This window comes from Scyliorhinus torazame, chromosome 17 (genome assembly GCF_047496885.1).
Source record: "Scyliorhinus torazame isolate Kashiwa2021f chromosome 17, sScyTor2.1, whole genome shotgun sequence".
In the NCBI taxonomy this organism is placed as follows: domain Eukaryota; kingdom Metazoa; phylum Chordata; class Chondrichthyes; order Carcharhiniformes; family Scyliorhinidae; genus Scyliorhinus; species Scyliorhinus torazame.
Window position 1 is genome coordinate 26,422,086 of NC_092723.1, and position 19,759 is coordinate 26,441,844.

General features: G+C 46.5%; 1 protein-coding gene across 7 annotated transcripts in view; it reads left to right on the forward strand.

The window, feature by feature from the left end:
* Positions 1–19,759, forward strand: part of slc16a4 (solute carrier family 16 member 4) — a 167,540-nt gene that overhangs the window by 27,788 nt on the left and 119,993 nt on the right. For 6 of the 7 annotated variants that reach the window (XM_072480232.1, XM_072480230.1, XM_072480235.1 and 3 more), the window contains 2 exons: positions 2,258–2,410; positions 8,729–8,879. In XM_072480232.1, coding sequence (XP_072336333.1) covers positions 8,775–8,879 — 105 coding nt within the window. In that variant the 5' untranslated portion in view covers positions 2,258–2,410; positions 8,729–8,774. Of the gene's footprint in view, positions 1–2,257; positions 2,411–8,694; positions 8,880–19,759 lie in introns of all 7 variants that reach the window. The other variant, XM_072480234.1, reaches the window with a different exon arrangement.

Below are 19,759 nucleotides of genomic sequence, written 5' to 3' on the forward strand. Positions count from 1 at the left end.
CAGACCCACCTGTTGTTGGTATGATGACAGGGAAAGGCCCTTAATTGGCCACCTAATTGACTTTATTGTCCTCTGGGCAGGAAGGCTGTCCTCTCCTTCCCCACCGTTGTAAAGCTCCACGGTGGCGAGAAGACAATGGACGGACCATCACTCCCCCATGCCCACCCACCCCATTTTACAGGGTGCCCACCTTTCAGCCCACCCTTAGAGGGCTCAGAGACTCAATCCCAGTGAATGCATTGGTTTTGATCTTCTAGAAATCCTTTGATTCTCGAACAGTTCACAAACATTCGAGGGCAGCGAATGTGACCCTGCTATTGAAGAAAATAGGAAGAAGGAGAACAGAAATTATAGGTCAGATACCTCACAATCAGCAGGTAAAATGTTCAAAACTGATTAGGGTCATGATAACCCGGCACTTGGAAAATCATAATATGATTGGACAGAGTGAAAATGGACTTATGAAAAGGATATAGGATTTGACAATGTGTTGAATATTTTGAGGATGTACCTTTGCCCAGATTAAACAGCAATTGACATGTTCTTTCTTCAATTTAGCATACTGTAGTCACTGCTTACATTGCATCCTGCTCTACATTGGGAAGACCAAAAGCAGTTGGAGCGAGTTCTTTGTGAAACATCTTGATTCAGTCTGCAAGCGTGACCCCGAGCTTCTGGCGGTCGGTCATTTTAAATCCCACTCTGACCTCTCTGTCCTCAGCTTCCTGCATTGTTCCATGAAGCTCAACACAAGTTTGAGGAATAGCACCTCATCTTTCAATTAGACACTTATGCTTCCAAATGTGGGGCGGGATTCTCCGACCCCCGCCGGGTCGGAGAATCACCGGGGGTCGGCGTGAATCCCGCCATCCTCCAAATTCTCCGGGCCCCCAAATACCGGCGCGGATGAGTCGCGCCGCCCGCCTTGGAGAATGGCAGGGTCCGGCGCGACTCAATCAGCCCCGGGCCTGCCCGAATTCTTTGGCCCGCGATGGGCCGAAGTCCCGCCCGTCTGTAGCCAGTCCCGCCGGCGTAAATTGGAGTAGGTTCCTTACCGGCGGGACCTGGCAGCGCAGGCAGCCTCCGGGGTTCTTGGGGGGGGGGCGCGGCGGGATCTGGCCCCGGGAGGTGCCCCCACGGTGATCTGGCCCGCGATCGGGGCCCACCGATCCACGGGCGGGCCTGTGCCGTGGGGGCACTCTATCCTTCTGCACTGGAGGCTGTACCGGTCCGTCATTCCCGGTGCGGAAGCGAAGCCCTCTGCGCATGCGCGGGGATGACGCCAGCACGCGCTGGCGCTCCCGCGCATGCGCCAACTCGCGGCGGCCGGCAGAGGCCCTTTGGCGCCGGTTGGCGTGGCGCCAAACCCCTTTCCCGGCGGCCGGCGGGGTGCAAACCACTCTGGGGCGGGCCTAGCCCCTCAAGGTGCGGCGGATTCCACACCTTTGGGGCATCCCGACGCCAAAGTGGTTAACGCCACTCCATCCCGCCGGGACCCCCCCCCGGGTAGGGGAGAATCCCGCCCATGGTGTTTTTAAAATGATATAAAGGCACCAATCACTCATTAGGGATTAGGTAAACACATAGTGAGTTCATTTATTGAGGCAAGGCACATGGGTCCAAAACCAGAAGACATCAGAGCTGTCACTCTGCTTCAGAGCCAAAGTGAAACGAAAGCTGGATGGCATGATGACATTTCTAGTGATAGAGTCATGGAAAAGGCGCTTCGATCCATCACGGTCAAAAACAACCACCTAACCATTCTAATCCCATTTTCCAGCACTTGGCCCATAGCCTTGTATGCCCTGGGATCGCAAGTGCACATCCAAATACTTCTTAAATGCTGTTCAATGTTGCTATAATAATGTCATGCTGCCATCCCATAAAGGGATTGCAACACTGGACAAAAGACACCATCGTGCCTTCTGCCTTTCATCTCTCCTGCCTTCCACTTTTCAGAGACCTTCCCTTTTCCTCTTTCCTCCCCATCCCTGCTTTCCCTGATTCTGGAAATGTTTAAAACCTGTTACATTTCTAATCTGCTGAATATTTCCTATGTTTTGTGTTTCTATTTCAGACTTCCAGCATCAGCAGTAGTTCTCACTTTTAGTTCATTCAAAGACTTTCCAGACCACGCTCCAGATTCACAATTTTGTGATCCAGTGCCGAATTATGCTGGGTCACAGAGAACAATACACGCCCAGACCACCCTGTCATTTCCAAAGTACTAAAGCACTTTATATTTCCCCTGCTGCAGGTGAAAAGGAGTCTGGGAATGCAACCTTCGCTATCTCAAAGTTTGACACAGCCTGCCTCATCTGGACAATGAAAAATAATGAGTAGAAGAGCGAGCTATCGAGCAATTGTGATTGAACTTGAGAAATACAAAGTCTTGACAGGACTTCAGCAGGTGAGTTAGTTCCAGTGGTGACTTAAAAGGAACTCGAGGAAAGCTCAATGCTCGGAGATTAGAGGCTCAATCTCAGTAAATCACAAGACCTCGGGCAAAGGGTTTACAGGGTATCGTGACAGGGAAATTCCTCTTTTTAATGAGATGAATCGTGACATTGGGTTGAACACACAAGTGCTGGAAGTGCTTGAAAGAGAAGCATGAGGTTAGAGCACTGTTATCTTCCCAAAACATGAACTTGCATTAACTCTCCGAGGCACTGACACACCTGATGTGCATTCCCAGCATTTTCTTTTCTCATTTCAGCTTCACAAAGTTTGGCTGTCACTGAGGTCGCTCCCGTCGGTGACATGTGTTTCAACAGGTTGTGCTGGTAAACACTGGCTTGCTGGACTGATCTCATTAAAGGGAACACCGTTTAACAGGCTGAAAATCGATGATTGGGCTTTATGCAGGAGCAAAAATGTATTATTTAAAATTTTGTGCAATGCAATTCTTCAGCCACGATGCTGGGCTATTGTAATCGTAGCTCATCTTTCAAAACCTCATCGAAACCCTCTTCTTTTGAGGGTTCACAAGAAGTCTCACAATTACTCCCATGACCAGAGGAACCTACGAATTAGAAGCGGAAGTCGTCCACTCGGCCCTCTGAGCCTGTTCCGCCATTCATTAAGATGGTGGATGATCTGATTGTGGACTCATCTCCATATTCCGGCCTAAACCTGCTAACCTTTCACTCTCTTGTTCGTCAAGAATCTATCTACCTCTGCCTTAAAAATTTTCAAAAACTCTGGGCGCGATTTTCCGGCCACGCTGCGCCGTAAAAGCAGCACAGCGTGGCCAATGAAAGCCGGGAGAAACCGCTCCCGGGATCTACCCAGCTCACAACGCCTCGTGATATTCAACGCAATCTCACAAGACGTTGCGAGGGGAATCCTGCCCACAATGGGTGGGATCGCTTTCTGGCAAATCTGCAGATTAGAGCGAGGCAGTAAGCCTCAGATTGCCGAGGTACCTGAGGCGTTGGGATTCTCGTTTGGGCACCTTATTCAAAGCGAGTCACGTTGAATAGCCATGTGTTTCTCGGAACTGCGAGTGCCAGGAAACACGCGGCTAAACACGCTCGCTGGGGACTTTGTTCCCTTTTGGGAAGACCGCGTCCTCTACTTCCACCACCTTTTGAGGAGGAGAGTTCCAAAGACACATGGCGCTCGGAGAAAACAAATTCTCCTCACCTCTGTTTTAAATGGGTGGCCCCCTTATTTTTAAACAGCGATCCTTAGTTCTAGATTGTCCCACATGAGGAAACATCCTCTCTATAACCACCCCGTCAATACCCCTCAGGATCTTATGCGTTTCAATCAATTCGTCTCTTACACTTCTAAACTCCAGCGGACACAAGCCCAGCCTCTCCAACCTTTCCTCATAAGACAACCTGCCAATTCCAGGTATTACTCTCGTAAACCTTCTCTGAACGTCTGCCAGTGCATTCACATCCTGCCTTAAATACGGAGGCAAATATTGTACACAGGATTCAGATTTTACAATCAATTCCCTTCATGATAAACGATAACATTATATCTGTATTAGTTTTGCTATTTACTTGCTATACCTGCATACTAGCCTTTTGTTATTCATGCATTATGACACCCAGATCTCTCTGCATCCCACAGTTCTGCAATCTCTCGATAGACAATATGCTTTTTTATTCTTCCTGCCAAATGGGGAGTTTCACATTTTTCCACATTGTACTCAATTTACCAGATCTTTGCCCACTCACTTAACCTATCCATATCCCTTTGAGCCCCCTTATTTCCTCTTCACAACTTACTTTTCTACCTATCTTTGTGTCTTCAGAAAATTTAACAACCATGCCTTTGGCCCCTTCTTCAGGCTTCAGCAGTGATCCCTATAGCACATCTTGCAAACCAGAAAAGGACCTATGTATGCCTACTCTATTTCCTGATAGCCAGCCAATCTTCTAACCATGTCACTATATCACTCCCCAGATCATGAGGTTTTATTTTCCACAATATGCTTTGATGTGGCACTTTATCAAATGCCTTCTGGAAATCAAAGCACAGTACATCCACCAATTCCCCTTTATCCCATTCCCCTTTATCCACAACATATTTTACTTCTTCAATTAACTCCAATAAACTGGTTAAAATTGATTTCCCTTTCACAAAACCATGTTGACTCTGCCTGATTGAATTTCTCAAAGTGCTCTGCTAAAATATCTTCAATAATAGCTTCTAACGGTTTCCGTCTGACAGCTAACTAGCCTGTAGTTTCCTGCTTTCTGGCTCCCTCTCTTTTTGAATAAAGGAGTTACATTCATTATTTTCCAATCTAATGGTACCTTCTTCAAATCCAGGAAACTTTGGAGGATTAAAGCCAATGCATCAACTACTTTTTCAAAAAATATTCATTCCAGGGATGTGAGCATCACTGGCTTGGCTAATATTTATTGCCTATTCCTTGTTTCCCTTGAGAATGTGGTGGTAAATGACCTTCTTGAACCAGTACAGTCCCTGAGTTACAGGTACACCCACAGTGCTGTTAGAGAGGGAGTTCCAGGATTTTGACCCAGCGATGGTGAATGAATATACCAAGTCAGGATGGCAAGTGGCTTGATGGGAAACTGTCACTAGCCACTTCTTTTAAATCCCTAGGGTTAAGTCTACCTGGATCCGGGACCTATCAGCCCACAGTTTAAATAATTTGCTCCGTTCCATTTCCCTGGTGATTGTGATTATTTTTCCCCATTTCATGATTGACAGCTAATTCTGGGATGTTACTTGTACCCTCTATCGTGAAGACTGCTGCAAAATACTTGCTCAATTCAACCGCCATCTCCTTATTTTGCATTATGAATTCCGCATACTCACTTTCTGTGGGACCAATGCACACTTTAACACATTTCTTTATAAAATATTGCTGAAAACTCTCACCATCTGTCTTTATGTTCAACATGACACCCATCTTTGCGCAATTATATGGTTTTTCTTTAAGTCTGATACCGTCTTTCATATTTTTTTAGCTAACCACGGTCCGCCAAATCCTTGGAATTTTCTTTTTCATTGGAATGTGTATATTCTGTGTATTTTGAATAATCCCTTTAAATGTCGGCCGCTACATCTATATTGACCTATCCATTAACTTCATTTGCCACTTCACTTCAGCTAGCTCTGTTTTATGCCCTCATAAAAGTAAAAATACTAGTCTTGGACCCACTCTTCTCTCCCTCAAACTGAATGTAAAATTCAATCATATTATAATCGCTGTTATCTAGGGGTGCATTCACTAATAATTTAATAATAATCGCTTATTGTCACAAGTAGGCTTCAATGAAGTTACTGTGAAAAGCCCCTAGTCGCCACATTCTGCCGCCTGTTCGGGGAGGCCGGTATGGGAATTGAACCCGCGCTGATGGCCTTGCTCTGCATTACAAGCCAGCTGTTTAGCGCACTGTGCTAAACAAGCCCCTCTATGAGGCCATTACCAGGTCTAGTATAGACTGCTTTCTAGTTGGTGCCAGAATGTGTTCTAAGAAATTATACCAAAAACATTCTATACGTTCCTCATTCAGACTACCTTTTGTGATTTCTTTTTCTGGTCTATATAGATTAGCCTCCCCCATGATTATCAGACAATTTACCCTAGTTCTTCCTTTATATCCCATCCTACTGTGTGATTACTGTTATGCATGTATCCACTTCCACAAGTGTCTTCTGACTTTTTATCACTTGTCACCTTTACCCAAAAGGTTTCTACATCCTGGTGTCCTGAACTGAGATGATGACCCCTCTCTATTCTGCTAAAACTATCATTAATTAACAGAGCCTCCCCCCACCCCTTCACCCCCACATTTTCCTATCTTCCCTAAATGTCATGTACCCTTCAATATTCAGGCCCCAATCTGTCATCCCGGAACCATATCTCCGTTATTGTTTTTTTAAGAATAATAATCTTCATTATTGTCACAAGTAGGCTTACATTAACACTGCAATGAGGTTACTGTGAAAATCCCCTAGTCGCCACATTCCGGCGCCGGTTTGGATACACAGAGGAAGAATTCAGAATGTCCAATTCACCTAACAAGCACGTCTTTCGGGAGTTGTGGGAACAAACCGGAGCACCCGGAGGAAACCCACGCAGACACGGGGAGAACGTGCAGACTCTGCACAGACAGTGACCCAAGCCAGGAATCGAACCTGGGACCCTGGAGCTGTGAAGCAACAGTGCTAACCACTGTGCTACCGTGCCGCACATGTCCACACATGTTGGAAGAAACTCAAACCTGTTTGACAATCGCAAAGTCTGAGGATCCTCCATTGCTGCCTGCTCAGTTCCTTTACCTGCCTCACTCAAAGTCACATCCTCTGTCCCTCCCTGTTGACTAAAACAACTGACTATATCCTAAGAGGTGTGGCCATCTCCTGATACAAAGTGATTGTCCACCCTCCCGATGGTGCGCAGTGCCTGCAGTTCAATAATCCTGATCCGGAATTCCTCTCGCTGCTTACACTTGCTGCAAATGTGTATGGGACTGCATGGGTATCCAGGAGCTTCCACAGCTTCAAAGCCTGTCCTATCGTTGTTACTTACTTAATTTATTCGGTGAATTTAATTACTTTCTTAATTAACTTAGAATAATTCCTATGTTTACTAAAATTTGCTGTACGTATTAAATGCTTGCACCACCTTCAACTAAGAATTATATGTCCCTTAATTCCAAATTCACTTACCAGTTACTCACCAAACAGTTCCTTCCATTGCAATCCAGTTTGCAAAGTTGGACCCAGACCTCTGTATTTTATACTCTTTGGAGTTGAGATGGCAACAGTGGACGGGTTAGCCAAATAACTAATCAGCCACTCTCCAGTAGAGTTTGTTAATCCCTGCCTCAGGTTGAAAGAAATTTACAGAATATAAAATAAATTAATAAACGTAATAACTTACTTGATGTAAATACCAGTTAAATGTTAATAGCAGAGCAGATTTTTTTTTAGGAATATATGAGTATGTAAAACTGTCCAATATTATGGTGCCAGACCAGACCCCAACAGTGGCTAGGAAACTGGACCAAAACCGTCAATATTTGAGTTTATTTGTAAGATTGTGCGGAAAGAATGATTCGCTCTACGAGTGATTGCATGAAGAAATAGGGCTTGATTATTTTTAAAACAAAAATTTATTTTGGATACAATATTAAACCTTTTAACTTCACATCCAAAAATGACAGCTCACAATTACCCCTTAATCACTACTAATCACTTTCCCATTAAACAACAAGAAAATAAACCTACAGATCTCAGTTTACCTTACTGTGGGAGAATTGTGGGCTCAGCATCAGGCAGATCAGAATTCAACTCCCCTCTTCTAAGTGTATCCAAAACACTGCTTCTCTAAAGCCTTTCAAAATGTTTCTCTACGTTCCATGGCTCCACCCAGCAATGACCTCAGCTCCCCAAACTGAAAAATAAATGATCTCTGCAGACTGAAAAGCACATTAAACTCCCCAGGGACTTTCCCAGTCAAACCACAGTCCATTAGCCCAGACTGAAAAACACATTCCCTTGTCAGTTTCACCTTCTGGCTGCTAAAAGCACCCGGGCCCTGCAAAACAGAATACTTTTTTAAAAACATGACCATTGCAGACAAACACACTAACTCCCAGGCATTTGCCCCTTCAATTGCCCAATACTTAAGAACTAACATTCTTAAAGTCTTCCAGTCATCACACCACTCATCAATATGTATCACCACTCACTCCCTTTTGAGTTCCATCTTTTCCACCTTCTCCCCTTTCTCTGGGTTATGATGAATAGGTGCACAAATTAGTGTTAATGTCCAATTCAATTTCCTTCCCTAGTATTCCACAACCTGATTAGCCTTCGGATGAAAAGCTTTTACTTGTTACTTGACCTACGCCCAACCGTCACACAAATGGAGTTTGGGTTTGGAAGTGACATAACTGGTGCAGTGTTTTAATGGAGAACTGTGGATCAGTGCCACCTGTGGGTTAATCTGACAGATTAAAGCCTCTGGACTGAAAGCCCGGGCCTGAAGCTGAAGTCAGAATTTTGGGCACACTCTGATCCCAGTATCCTGACCTAAGGGTTTTTAAAATAATCCCCTGTTCCGGGAGCAGAACTGATATTCAGTGAGTGGAGTCTTTGCTGAATTTCTGTGGAACTGAAATCTTGTGTGTCTGAGACTCGAATCCCAATCAAGACTGGCCGTAACTTTATTCAGGGTATTTTGTTTAATTTGTGTAGAAATAGAAGAAAGCTCTCTGTGGATGTATTACAGGGATACAGAAAAGGTGGAGTTGGTTCTGAGCATCGGCTGAAGGAATATGGAAGAGGTGAGGAAGGTGAAGTGTTGGAGTCAGAAGGTGAAGCGATATGCTGACCCACCTGATGGCGGCTGGGGCTGGATGATCGTCCTTCATTTCTTTCTGGTAAGAAAGCAAGTTTCAGCCACTCGTCTATTTAGAATCATAGAATAATGGAATCTCTACACGTGCATCCTCAATTATAATTGCTCCATTATGAGGGCGGCACGGTGGCGCAGTGTTTAGCACTGCTGCCTCACGACGCCAAGGATCCGGGTTCGACCCCGACCCCTGGTCACTGTCCGTGTGGAGTATGCACATTTTCTCCCATGTCTGTGACGATCTCACCCACACAACCCAAAGATATGCAGGGTAGGTGGATTGGCCATGCTAAATTGCCCCTTAATTGGGGAAAAAAAGAATTGGGCACTTTAAATTTATATAACAAAAAGATTGCTCCATTATTTATGGCCAGGTGCCTGCAAAGGATTCCCCCCCCTAAACCTCTCCACCCTTTTCCTCATTTAAAATTCTCCTTAAAAACTTTGATCAATTATTTGGGCATTTGCCCTCATATTGTCTTTATGTAGCTCGGTGTCAAATTTTGTTTGATAACTGCTGCCGTGAAGCGGTTTGGACATTTTACTACATTGTAGGTGCTGTATAAATTCAAGCCACTGATTCTATTAAAAAGCTGCAGTGTGCTGGAAGCAGCGGGTGAGTCTGATCCTGGAACAGAATGCAGTCATTGACATCTGACATCATATTGGGAATGCAAAGAAATAACGTATAAATGTTTTGTGAAAAAGCCATCATTTCCCTGACAAAGAAAATGTTGATTCTGATCTAACTCTACATCCTCATTTTCCATTTCCCTCTTTATTTTATTAAAGTCAAATGTTGGGATTCTCCGGTCCGTCTGCCGCGTGTTCCTCAGCGGCGCGCCCTCACCGGCAGCGAGATCCTCCATTCCTGCCACCTGCTAATGGGATTTCCCATTGTGGCCACCGCATGGACTCGGGAAACCGGCTTGGGTGCGCCGCCGGTGCTACGGAGCATCCCGCCCCAGGTTTCGGGTTAGTTTCCATTAGCAGCAGAATAAAGGTCAGGGTTCAGCCTTTAAACCCAGCTTCAATTCTCCCACTGTCTGCTTACCAGTTCAACAGAAGAAGCTTTCACAAGTGTCAGATTTTGAGAACAATAGCTCAAGATATCTTGCACCTAATTCTTTAATGTATCATTGTCCCTCAGTTGATAGTGTAGACACCTCTCTTGGGTGCTTAGCGTTCAATTGTTGGACGGAGACTGAAATTCACAGATTAACATTCCACTGCAGTATCAGGGCTTGCCATGGATATTAAAGATTCCTTTGGCATGATTTGAGGAAGATCTAGACATGCTCCGGGTGGCCTGGACAATAAAGCTCCTTCGCCCAACAGCACAAAGAACAGGCCGGCCTGTTGATTTATCCACTTGCTCTTTACAGAACACCAATACTGCATAAAGAGTCACTGCATTCCAAAATCTAATTCATGCTGAGAACTACTTAGTGATGTGCCAACAACACAACTAATTCCACTTTTTAAGAAACCTTTTAAATGCGATAAATATCCCCAAAAGATTCACAGAAGCAAGAGTAATTGGACACTAAGCAATGGTTAGAAGAACGTTGCAGAATGCATGGTCAAGATGTCTGATGGGGGTGGGGGAGAGAATGGTGTGTTCGGGGGGGGCGGGGGCGGGGCGGGATTGGGTTGGACAGAGTTTGGGGGAGATTATGTCAGATGTTCAATAGGCACAGACGGACTCCAGGGCAACAAGGAGTTGTACCTGTGGGGGTGGGCGCGAAGGGTGGCTGGCTTATAGGGGAAGATGTCACCAAAGGTAGTTTTAGATGATTACAGGGATTTTGAAACTGAGAGTGAGCTCCTGACCTCATTTCATGAGGCATAAGCACATTAATAGTATGACACATCCAGCTTTCATGCTGAGTTTTTTTTGTCTCTTTTATTTCGTGAGTTGGCAATATATGTAGTTATTTTGTTCTTTCATGGAATGTGGGGGGTGCTGGCCAGGCCAGCATTTATTGACCATCCCTAATTGCCCTTGAAGGTCGTAGTGAGTCACCTTCTAAAACTGCCACAGTCCATATATAGTCCATGTAGGTACAGCCATAGTGCCATCATGGAGGGAGTTCCAAGATTTTGGCCCAGTGACAGTGAAGGAACGATGATATAATTCCAGGTCAAGGTGGCATGTGATTTGCAGGGGTAGTTGTAGGTGATGCAGCCTTGCATCTTCTGTCCTTGTTCTTCTATTTAGTAGCAGGTGCCCCAATCTTCTAGATTGGGCTAGAGCATTTCCCGGAGTACCTCCTGCAAGAATGTCCCAGGACTGAGATAATTGAATTCCCAACAACCACAACCATCTTCCTTTCTGCTAGGTATGATTCCAACCAGTGGAGAGTTTTCTCCCTGATTCCCATTGACTTCAGTTTTGCGAGGGCTCCTCGATGCGGCATGGTGGCACAATGGTTAGAACTGTTGCCTCACAGAGCCAGGGACCCAGGTTCGATTCCGGCCTGGGTGGCTGTCAGTGTGGAGTTCTCACCTTCTTCCCATGTCTGCATGGCTTTTCTCCAGGTGCTCTGGTTTCCTCCCACAGTCCAAAGATGTGCAAGTGAGGTGGATTGCCCCTTCAGGTCCTCGGATGTGCAGGTTAGGTGAGGTTATGAGAAGGGGTGGGGGGAGTGGACCTCGATAGCTTGCTCTTTCAGAAGGTCAGCGCAGACTCAATGGGCCAAATGGCCTCCATCTGCACTGTGGGGATTCCATGGATGCTGTACTTGATCAAATGTGGCCTTGATGTCAAGGACAGTCGCACTCACCTCGCTTCTGGAGTTCAGGGCCGTGATTCTCCCTTGCCCGACGCCGAAATCGGGAACGGCAATTAGGCGGAGAATAGATCCTGACGCCGATATCGCGGCAGGCGACGGTTTGACACTGGATCGCCATGCTCCATCCCCTCCAAATCAGCGTCCTTGCGACATGCGCTGCACGTAGTTGCGCCCGCGTTCACATCTCATTATCGGGCTCACCAGCAATGTTCCCCCTCCGATGGGCCGAGTTCCCAACGGCGCGGGCCATGTGTGGTCTCAACAATCGTGAACCTGGCGTGGCAGCTGCGGAGAGAGAGAGAGGGCAGACAGACAGTGCCCAGCACTGCCATACATCGCCGACAGTGGTGCCGTTGGCCGGGGAGCTTCTGCCAGGGCTGGGGGGAGTAGTGGGGGATGGCCGGGAAGTGGGCTGTGGGGTCGGGGTGAATGGGTAGGCGGTTCAGCACAACAGGCGGCATCTTTCTGGGCACAATCGGTGCGTGGAGAGGTGGGGGGGGTGTAAGTGTACCTGTGGCTGCAGCTTGTCAGCCCTGTGCATGTCCAGCATGGACGCTGCGATTCTCCCACTATTTTACGCGTGTTCTGTGGGTGTTTCACGTAGCACCGGTGCTAGCCCCTCACTGGTAGCGGAATCGGTGTGGGTGTGGCGCCGATGTTTCCGTCATGAAACTCCAAGGATCCTCTGTTGGCTTCAGCAGCTCGGTGCAGGAAGGGAGAATCCAGCTCCAGGTCTTTTGTCCAAGTTTGAACCAATGCTGTAATGAGTTCAGGAGATTAGTGGCCCTGCTGGAACCTAAATTGGGAGTCAGTGATCAGATTATTTTCTGAGTGAGTGCAGATTGAAAGCACAGTGGATGATCTCTTCCATCACTTCACTGATGACTGAAGGTGATTGCAAATACTTCAGCCTGGTCTTTTGCAATGTATGTGCTGGGGTTCCCGATCATTGCAGATAAGGATATTTGTGAAGCACCTCTTGCAACTTGTTGTTTAATTGTCCACCACCGTTCCTGACCCGACGTGGGCGAGCTTTGAGATAATCCATCTGTTGTGGTATCATTTAGCTGTCCATAGCATGCTACTAAGAATGTTATACTTTCATCAGATTGGCACTTCATTCTGAAGTGTGCCCAGTGCTGCTCTTTGCATGTTCTCTTACACTCCTTATTGCATCAGGTTTGACTTGATGGTAATGGTATAGTGGAGGGTATGTCAGGTTGTGACGTTACCAATTGTGGTTGACTAAAATTCTGCTGCCAATGGCCCAGTGTCTCATGGTTTCCCAGTTTTTGGCTGCTAGATCTGCTCTGAATCTCCCATTTAGCACCGTGGCACTGACAGGATCATTGAATGTTTTTAAGGAAAAAGCAGATATATTCTTAACTAATTATCGGGGGTAGGCGGGAACGAGGGGTTGAGGCCACAATCAGGTCAGCCATGATCTTATTAAATGGCGGACCTGGCTAGAGGGACGATTGGCCTACTCCTGCTCTTCATTCATATCTTCAGATGCCATATGATACAATGGACGGTATTCTCAGTGTGAAGATGGGACTTTGTCAACACAAGGACAGATCATTCCTACCAATACAGTCATGGACAGATGCATCTGTGACTGGGATTGTTGAGTGTGAGTTCAAGTAGGTTTTTCCTCACTTGTTGATTTCCTCACCTACTGATAGAGGCCCAGTCTGGCAGATATGTCCTTCAGGACTCTATAACTAGGTCAGTACTGGTGCTGCTGAGCCACTCTTGGTTATGAAACATTGAAATCTCCCACCCACAGTACATTCTGTGTCCTTTCCGCCCCCAGCGCTTCTCCCAAGTGGTTATCAACATGGAAAACTGATTCATCGGATGAGGGGATGGGGAGGGGGGGGGGGGATCAGCAGGAGGCTTTCTTGCCCATGTTTGTCCCGACACTGTGAAACATCTTGGGGTCTGGAGGCAATGTTTTGGACTTCCAAAGTTACTCCCTCAGTACTATATACCATTGGACTGACACTATGGTGGGGCTCGACTGCCAGTCAGACAGAATATAGTCAGGCATGGGGACGGTGTGGCCTGTCTGATTCAGCCAGTATGGCTATGAAAGGCTGTTGCTTGAGTTGCCTCTGGAACAACCCTTCTAATATTGGTACAACCCCCAGCCTTTGGTAAGGAGGACTTTGCAGGGTTCGCTTTTGCTGTTTCTGGTGCTTAATTTGTTGTTGAGGAGAGATGAGGATGGGGCGGTTGGCATTTCTCCTTATAATGAGTCAGGACTAAATGCCTCATTGCGCCTTTCAGAGGATGCCAAGGGAGGGACAGAGGAAAGTTATAGGCTTACCTAAGAGGGAATCAAACCTGGGATGGTGGCAAGAGAGCAGGAAGCGTTACTGAAGGATAGGAGTGGGAATTTGGGGGTACTGGATACATGAGGGGAGAATTGAAAGGAGGCATAACAACACAGACTGCAGTGGTTCAGGAAAATGGCTCAACATTACCCTCTTAAGGGCAATTAAGATTGGGCAATAACAATACTGGCATAGTCAGCACACCCACATCCATGAATGAATAAAAAAAAGAGAGAGGAGTCTATGAGGAGTAAAGAGAAAATAAGTTAAAAAATAAGGCCGAGGAAAGGATGGCAATAGAAATTGAGTCAGGACCTGGGTCCTTGCTTTTGATGGAATCAGTGATTTAGACTTGAATGTCGGGGCAGTTGATACAAAATATGGTCATATGATTGAGAGTGAGGAGGATAGCTGCAGGAAGATATCAATGGGCTGGCCAGGTGGGCAAGAAGTGGCCAGTGGAATTCAACCCAGAGGTGATTCATTTCGGGAGAATAGATAAGACAAGGGAATACACAATAAATGGTAGGCTACTGAGAAGTATGGAGAAGCATAAGGACCTTGGAGTGATTGTCTACAGATCCCTGAAGATAAATGATTTCTGCAAGGGTTGTCCCACATCCGGAGAAGTAGCCAAGCACGTGAAGGACTTAGGGAAGGTGAAGTTAAGAAGGCCTATTTATGTAGCAATAATTAGGATCCATAAAGCTAGATAGCAAATGGAGAATTTGAGAGGAGACAATAGGAGGGACATCAGAATTAAGACAGAGTGGAGTTGACATGGAACATTGAATAACGTTTTCCAGGTTCAGAGACAGTGTTCCAGATGAGGCTATTTGAAGGGTAGAATGTTGGAAGATGTATTGATAGAGGTGTTTCTGTTGGAAGGAAGATTGAGGATATGCGCAGAGCTGTTTGTGGAAAAACGTGGTGATGTTGGAGATCAGCTGCAAGATCTTTGAGTTGGAGGAAAAGGTAATTCGATGTCAGGGTCCCTCAGTGGGTAACCTTCTCATCATAAAGGCAAAAGGGCATGGACCCAGGAGGGTGAGGTTCCAGCCAGGAAACAGACTAGATAAACTGAAAAAGCAGTAGAACCAGTGGCCAGTCACAGACTCAGCGGGAACCAACAAAGGTCAGGAAAGACGAATAACTTGATTAAAGTTACTTAAGTACAGAGCTGCAGTGTCTTGCAGCATGGTCTCACGTTCAGGAATTTGGAAGCTAAGGAAAGCAAAGATAAGGCAATGAGGGCAGTGACGGTTCAAACTAACAGGTAACTTCTAGTTTGGGCTAAAATGCATCCACTATTAGTGCCAGGGGAACTTACACAGTTGAAGAGAAGAGATTGGAAGAGAGGTCTACAGTGGCTAATGTTAATGGTGCCTGGTAAGGTCGTCCCCAGTGAACTGATTGCCTGAAAACAATCTTGAATTCTAAACTCCCACCTTGCTATTACCAGTGGCTCTGTCTTGCTGCCCTGGTCTTTCACAGCGTCACCATTAGGTCAATTACTTCATGTGTAGGGAGTGTACAGACAGGTGTGTGCAGGGTGTAGCGAAGTAATAACTACCGCTGTGATAAACGGTGCACAGTACAGCCCTCATCCCTGTTCCCCAACGAAAAGGGATACTAACTCGACTGGATATGGTGAACAGTTGGCTAAGCCATGCATTGCTATGCCTAACTGGACCACATGAAGAACGGCCAGGTGCTGTACTCTTCTGCTAGAACTGTGCACTTATCCAGAGTCATCTTGGAATGCAAAGATAACCAAACCTTCTCCTCCTCTCTCCTGCAAACCGTATTGTTCAAACTCTTCTCCCCACGTTTGTCACTCCTACCTCCCAACGAGATAGGAAAGGGCTGATGAGTGAAGGATGGAGACCACAGGAGGTGTTAGGACTCGAGTGCAAGTGGAATGGCCATTCTGCAGGCAATTGCTGTCTTTGACACTTCAGAGTAAAACAACATGAAGCACGTTGTATTGAGTGGATCCGAGACTGTAAATACGTTCATTGCTGGCGGTATCACATTTCCACGGGAAAGGAGAGGCACAAGATTACTTGGGGGAATTTGCTGCTCCCACAATGAGCATTAGAATGCTTGACTCCTTTGAAATGTTCCTTTATGTTTCAACACGTTACATGTTCGATATTCCTATGGGAGAGGTTCCTATGGATGGGATGACAGCTAAAGCCTTGGGTGGATTTGTGTTGGCCATCAGCCAAAGATTCTGAGAAACAACATTTCCTAGGGGCCCCAAGAGCTTGGCAAAATATTCCAGTTTTACACATAACAACCTTGTTGGAACAAGGATTTAAACTTTAATTGGTCTTTTAGGATCTACTTAGTATATTTAGAGGTTTTGTTTCAGATCGTAGGTGGACATGTGAAACTTATTACTTGCAATTGTCACATTGTGAGCAATTCGGAACACTTCATGAGCCTTGAGGAACCATATATGTAGGAAGGTGTCTCCAGCTGTTTGAACTCCAGTTTAAGTGTTGTCAAGCTTGTGAGGCAGCTGGAGGTGCTGTAGAGCATCAGGGAGGAAAGGTTTCCTAAATCATACACTCAGTAGGTAGCCATCCTCAGCCAGAGACAGTTCAGGAATGCTAGATTAGTGGTCACCCAGAAGAGTAGGAAGATGCAGGACGTACAAGAGTCTTTGGGGTGTGCACCACTCCCAAACCAGTACTCCGCACTGGAGATTGCTGGAAGTGACAACATATTGGAGTGCAGTCCAGACCATGGCAGCATTGGGCAAAGAACTCCATGGGGAGGAGGGGCTGAGGATAACAACAAAGAGCAGAAATGAAGTTGTTATCAGAGATTCTTTAATTAGTGGACATATATGCGTTTTTGTAACCATCATAGTGAATCCCACATGATGTATTGCCTCCCTGGAACCAGGGTAGATGACATCATAGGGTGTAGAATATCGCGTGTGAGGAAGTGAATGCACCTAACGTTGTGGTACATGGCCGTATCCATCACATAGAGCTTGCATTCAGGTACGGTGGTCATGTTTTCAGGAGCCAGGGAGGAAATTAAACTGCAGGACCTCAAAGGCACCAATCTCTGGATTACCCCCAGTGCCACACGCCCGTGGGAGTGAGGATCAATGTCTAGCTTGAGGCATGGACAGAAGGGAGATTTATGGGGAATTGGGACCATTTTGGGGGCAAGAGGCCCCTATTAAAAAGGAACGGGTTGCACCTTAACAAGTTTGGGAGCAATACTCTAGCGGGGAGATTCACTCATGTTATTGGAGAAGACACTGAAGTAGTGAAAAGAGTCCATGATGGACGAGGACAGAGTACGTGTGATTAGAGTTGAGAAGCAAAAAGCATACGATCACAGTGCTAGGGACATTCTATAGGCCTCCAAATAGTGGTTAGAGGAGCAACTCTACAGGGAAATCTCAGAGATGTGCAAGGACTGCAGTGTGGAGATATTGGGAACTCTCGTTGCTTCAATGTCAATTTGGATAATGAGAGAGTAAAAGGAAGGGAGGGGGAGGAATTTGTGAAATGAGTTCAGGAGAACTTCCATTAACAGCATGTTGCTAGTCCAACTAGGAACTCATGCTGGAATGATGTGGGCCAAATCAACTAAATGTCTGGAGAAAACTTGGGTCAATGTGATCATCATATCAGGTTTAGATTAGTAATGAAGACGAGCAAGGAACAATCTAAAGCAGATGAGTTGTAAATTAATAGACAGGATGTACTGTAAAGGTTGGTTATGTGTAAAAATGGACAAGAGTGGTTAGTCTCTCAGCATCCACTGCATCAAGCCCCTTCAGGATTTTGTGTGTTTCAATGAGATTGCCTGTCATTGTACTTAACTTCAGAGAATATCATCCCAATGTTAAAGTGTGGAAAGGACATAAGGAGGCTGCCAAGGGACATAGATAAATTAAGTGAGTGGGCAAAGATCTGGCAAATGGAGTGTAATGTGGGTCAAATGGTCCATTTTGGCAGGATCAATAAAAAGAAAACTTATTGTCTAAATGGTGAGAGATTGCAGAGTTCTGAGATGCAGAGGGATCTGGGTGTTTGAATGCGTGAATCACAAAAGGCTAGTATACAGGCACAGCAAGTAATCAGGAAAGCTGAGATAATATTAGTGTGAGGGGAGTTGATTAGAAAGTAGAGAAGTCATGTTTCAGGTATACAAGGCATTGGTGAGACCATGCCTTGTGTCCCATGTACAATATTGATTTCCTTAATTAAAGAAGAATATAAATGCATTGGAAACAGTTTAGAGAATGTTTACTGGACTAATATCTGGAAAGGGCCGTTTGTCTTATGAGGAAGGATTGGACAGGCTAGACTTGTATCTGCCGTAGTTTAGAAGAGTAAGAGGTGACTTGATTGAAATGTATAAGATCCTGAGGGATAGACAGGCTGGATGTGGAGAGGATGTTTCTAGAACTAAGGGTCACTGTTTAAAAATAAGGAGTCATCCATTGAAGATAGAGGTGAGGCAAAAAAAAGGAAGAAATTCTGAGGGTGATGAGTCTTTGGAACTCTCTCCCTCAAAAGGCAGTGGAAGGAGTGTCTTTGAGTATTCTTAAGGCAGAGTACGATTCTTGAATCAGTGGTTGGCTGGAACGTGAGGGTGAAGTTATAATCAGATCAGTCATGATCTGATTGATTGGCAGAGCAGACTCGAGGGGCCAAATGGCCAACTCCTGCTCCTAATTCTTATGTTTGTATGTAATTTACACAGCCTCTCATTACTGGACAACCATCTCATCCCAGGGACCAATTTCATGACTCTTCACTGTACCAACTCCAATGCAAGTATGTCCTTTCTTAAACGTGGAGGCCAAAACTGGACCCATTATTCCATGTGGTCTCACCAATATCCTGTAGAACTGTAGCAAGCCTTCTTTATTCATGTATTCCAATTCCCTTGCAATGAAGACCAACATGTTATTTACCTTCCTAGTTGCTTGATGTACCTACGTGCTAATTTTGTTCCTTGTTGGAGCACACCCATGTCTCTGAACATTCCTCACAAGTTTTCCTTCATTCCTTCACAGCGCCAGGGTCCCAGGTTCAATTCTCCACTGGGTAACTGTCTGTCTGGCGTCTGCATGTTTGCCCCAGCCGGGATTCTCCCGCAACCAGCGGATGGCCCGTACCGGTGCCAAAGAGCGGCGTGAACCATTCCGGCGTCGGGCCACCCGGAAGTTGCGGAATCCTCCGCACTTCCGGGGGCTAGGCCGGCGCTGGAGTGGTTGGCGCCACACCAGCCGGCGCCAAAGGGCCTCCGCCGGGCAGCGCGGGAGCGCCAACGCAGAACCGCTGGAGTGATCCCTGCGCATGCGCAGGGGGTTTCTTCTCCGCGCCGGCCATGGTGGAGCTTTATAGAGGCCGGCGCGGAGTGAAAGAGTGCCCACGGCACAGGCCCACCCGCAGATCGGTGGGCCCCAATGGCGGGCCAGGCCACCGTGGGCCCACCCCGGGCCCGGATCTCCCCCCCCCCCCGTCCCCCCATCCCTCCGAGGACTCTGCAGGCCGCCCTCAGAGCCAGGTCCCGCTTGTATGGACCTTGTGTATTTCACGCCGGCGGGACCAGCTGAAAATGGGTGGCCGCTCGGCCCATCGGGGCCCAGAGAATCGCCGGGAGAGCCACTGCCAATGGCACCCAACCGGCACGCGTGATCCCCGCCCCGCCGGAGAATTCAGCAGCTGGCTTCGGAGCGACAGGGCGGGATTCACACCGCCCCACGCCGATTCTCTGACCCGGCGGGG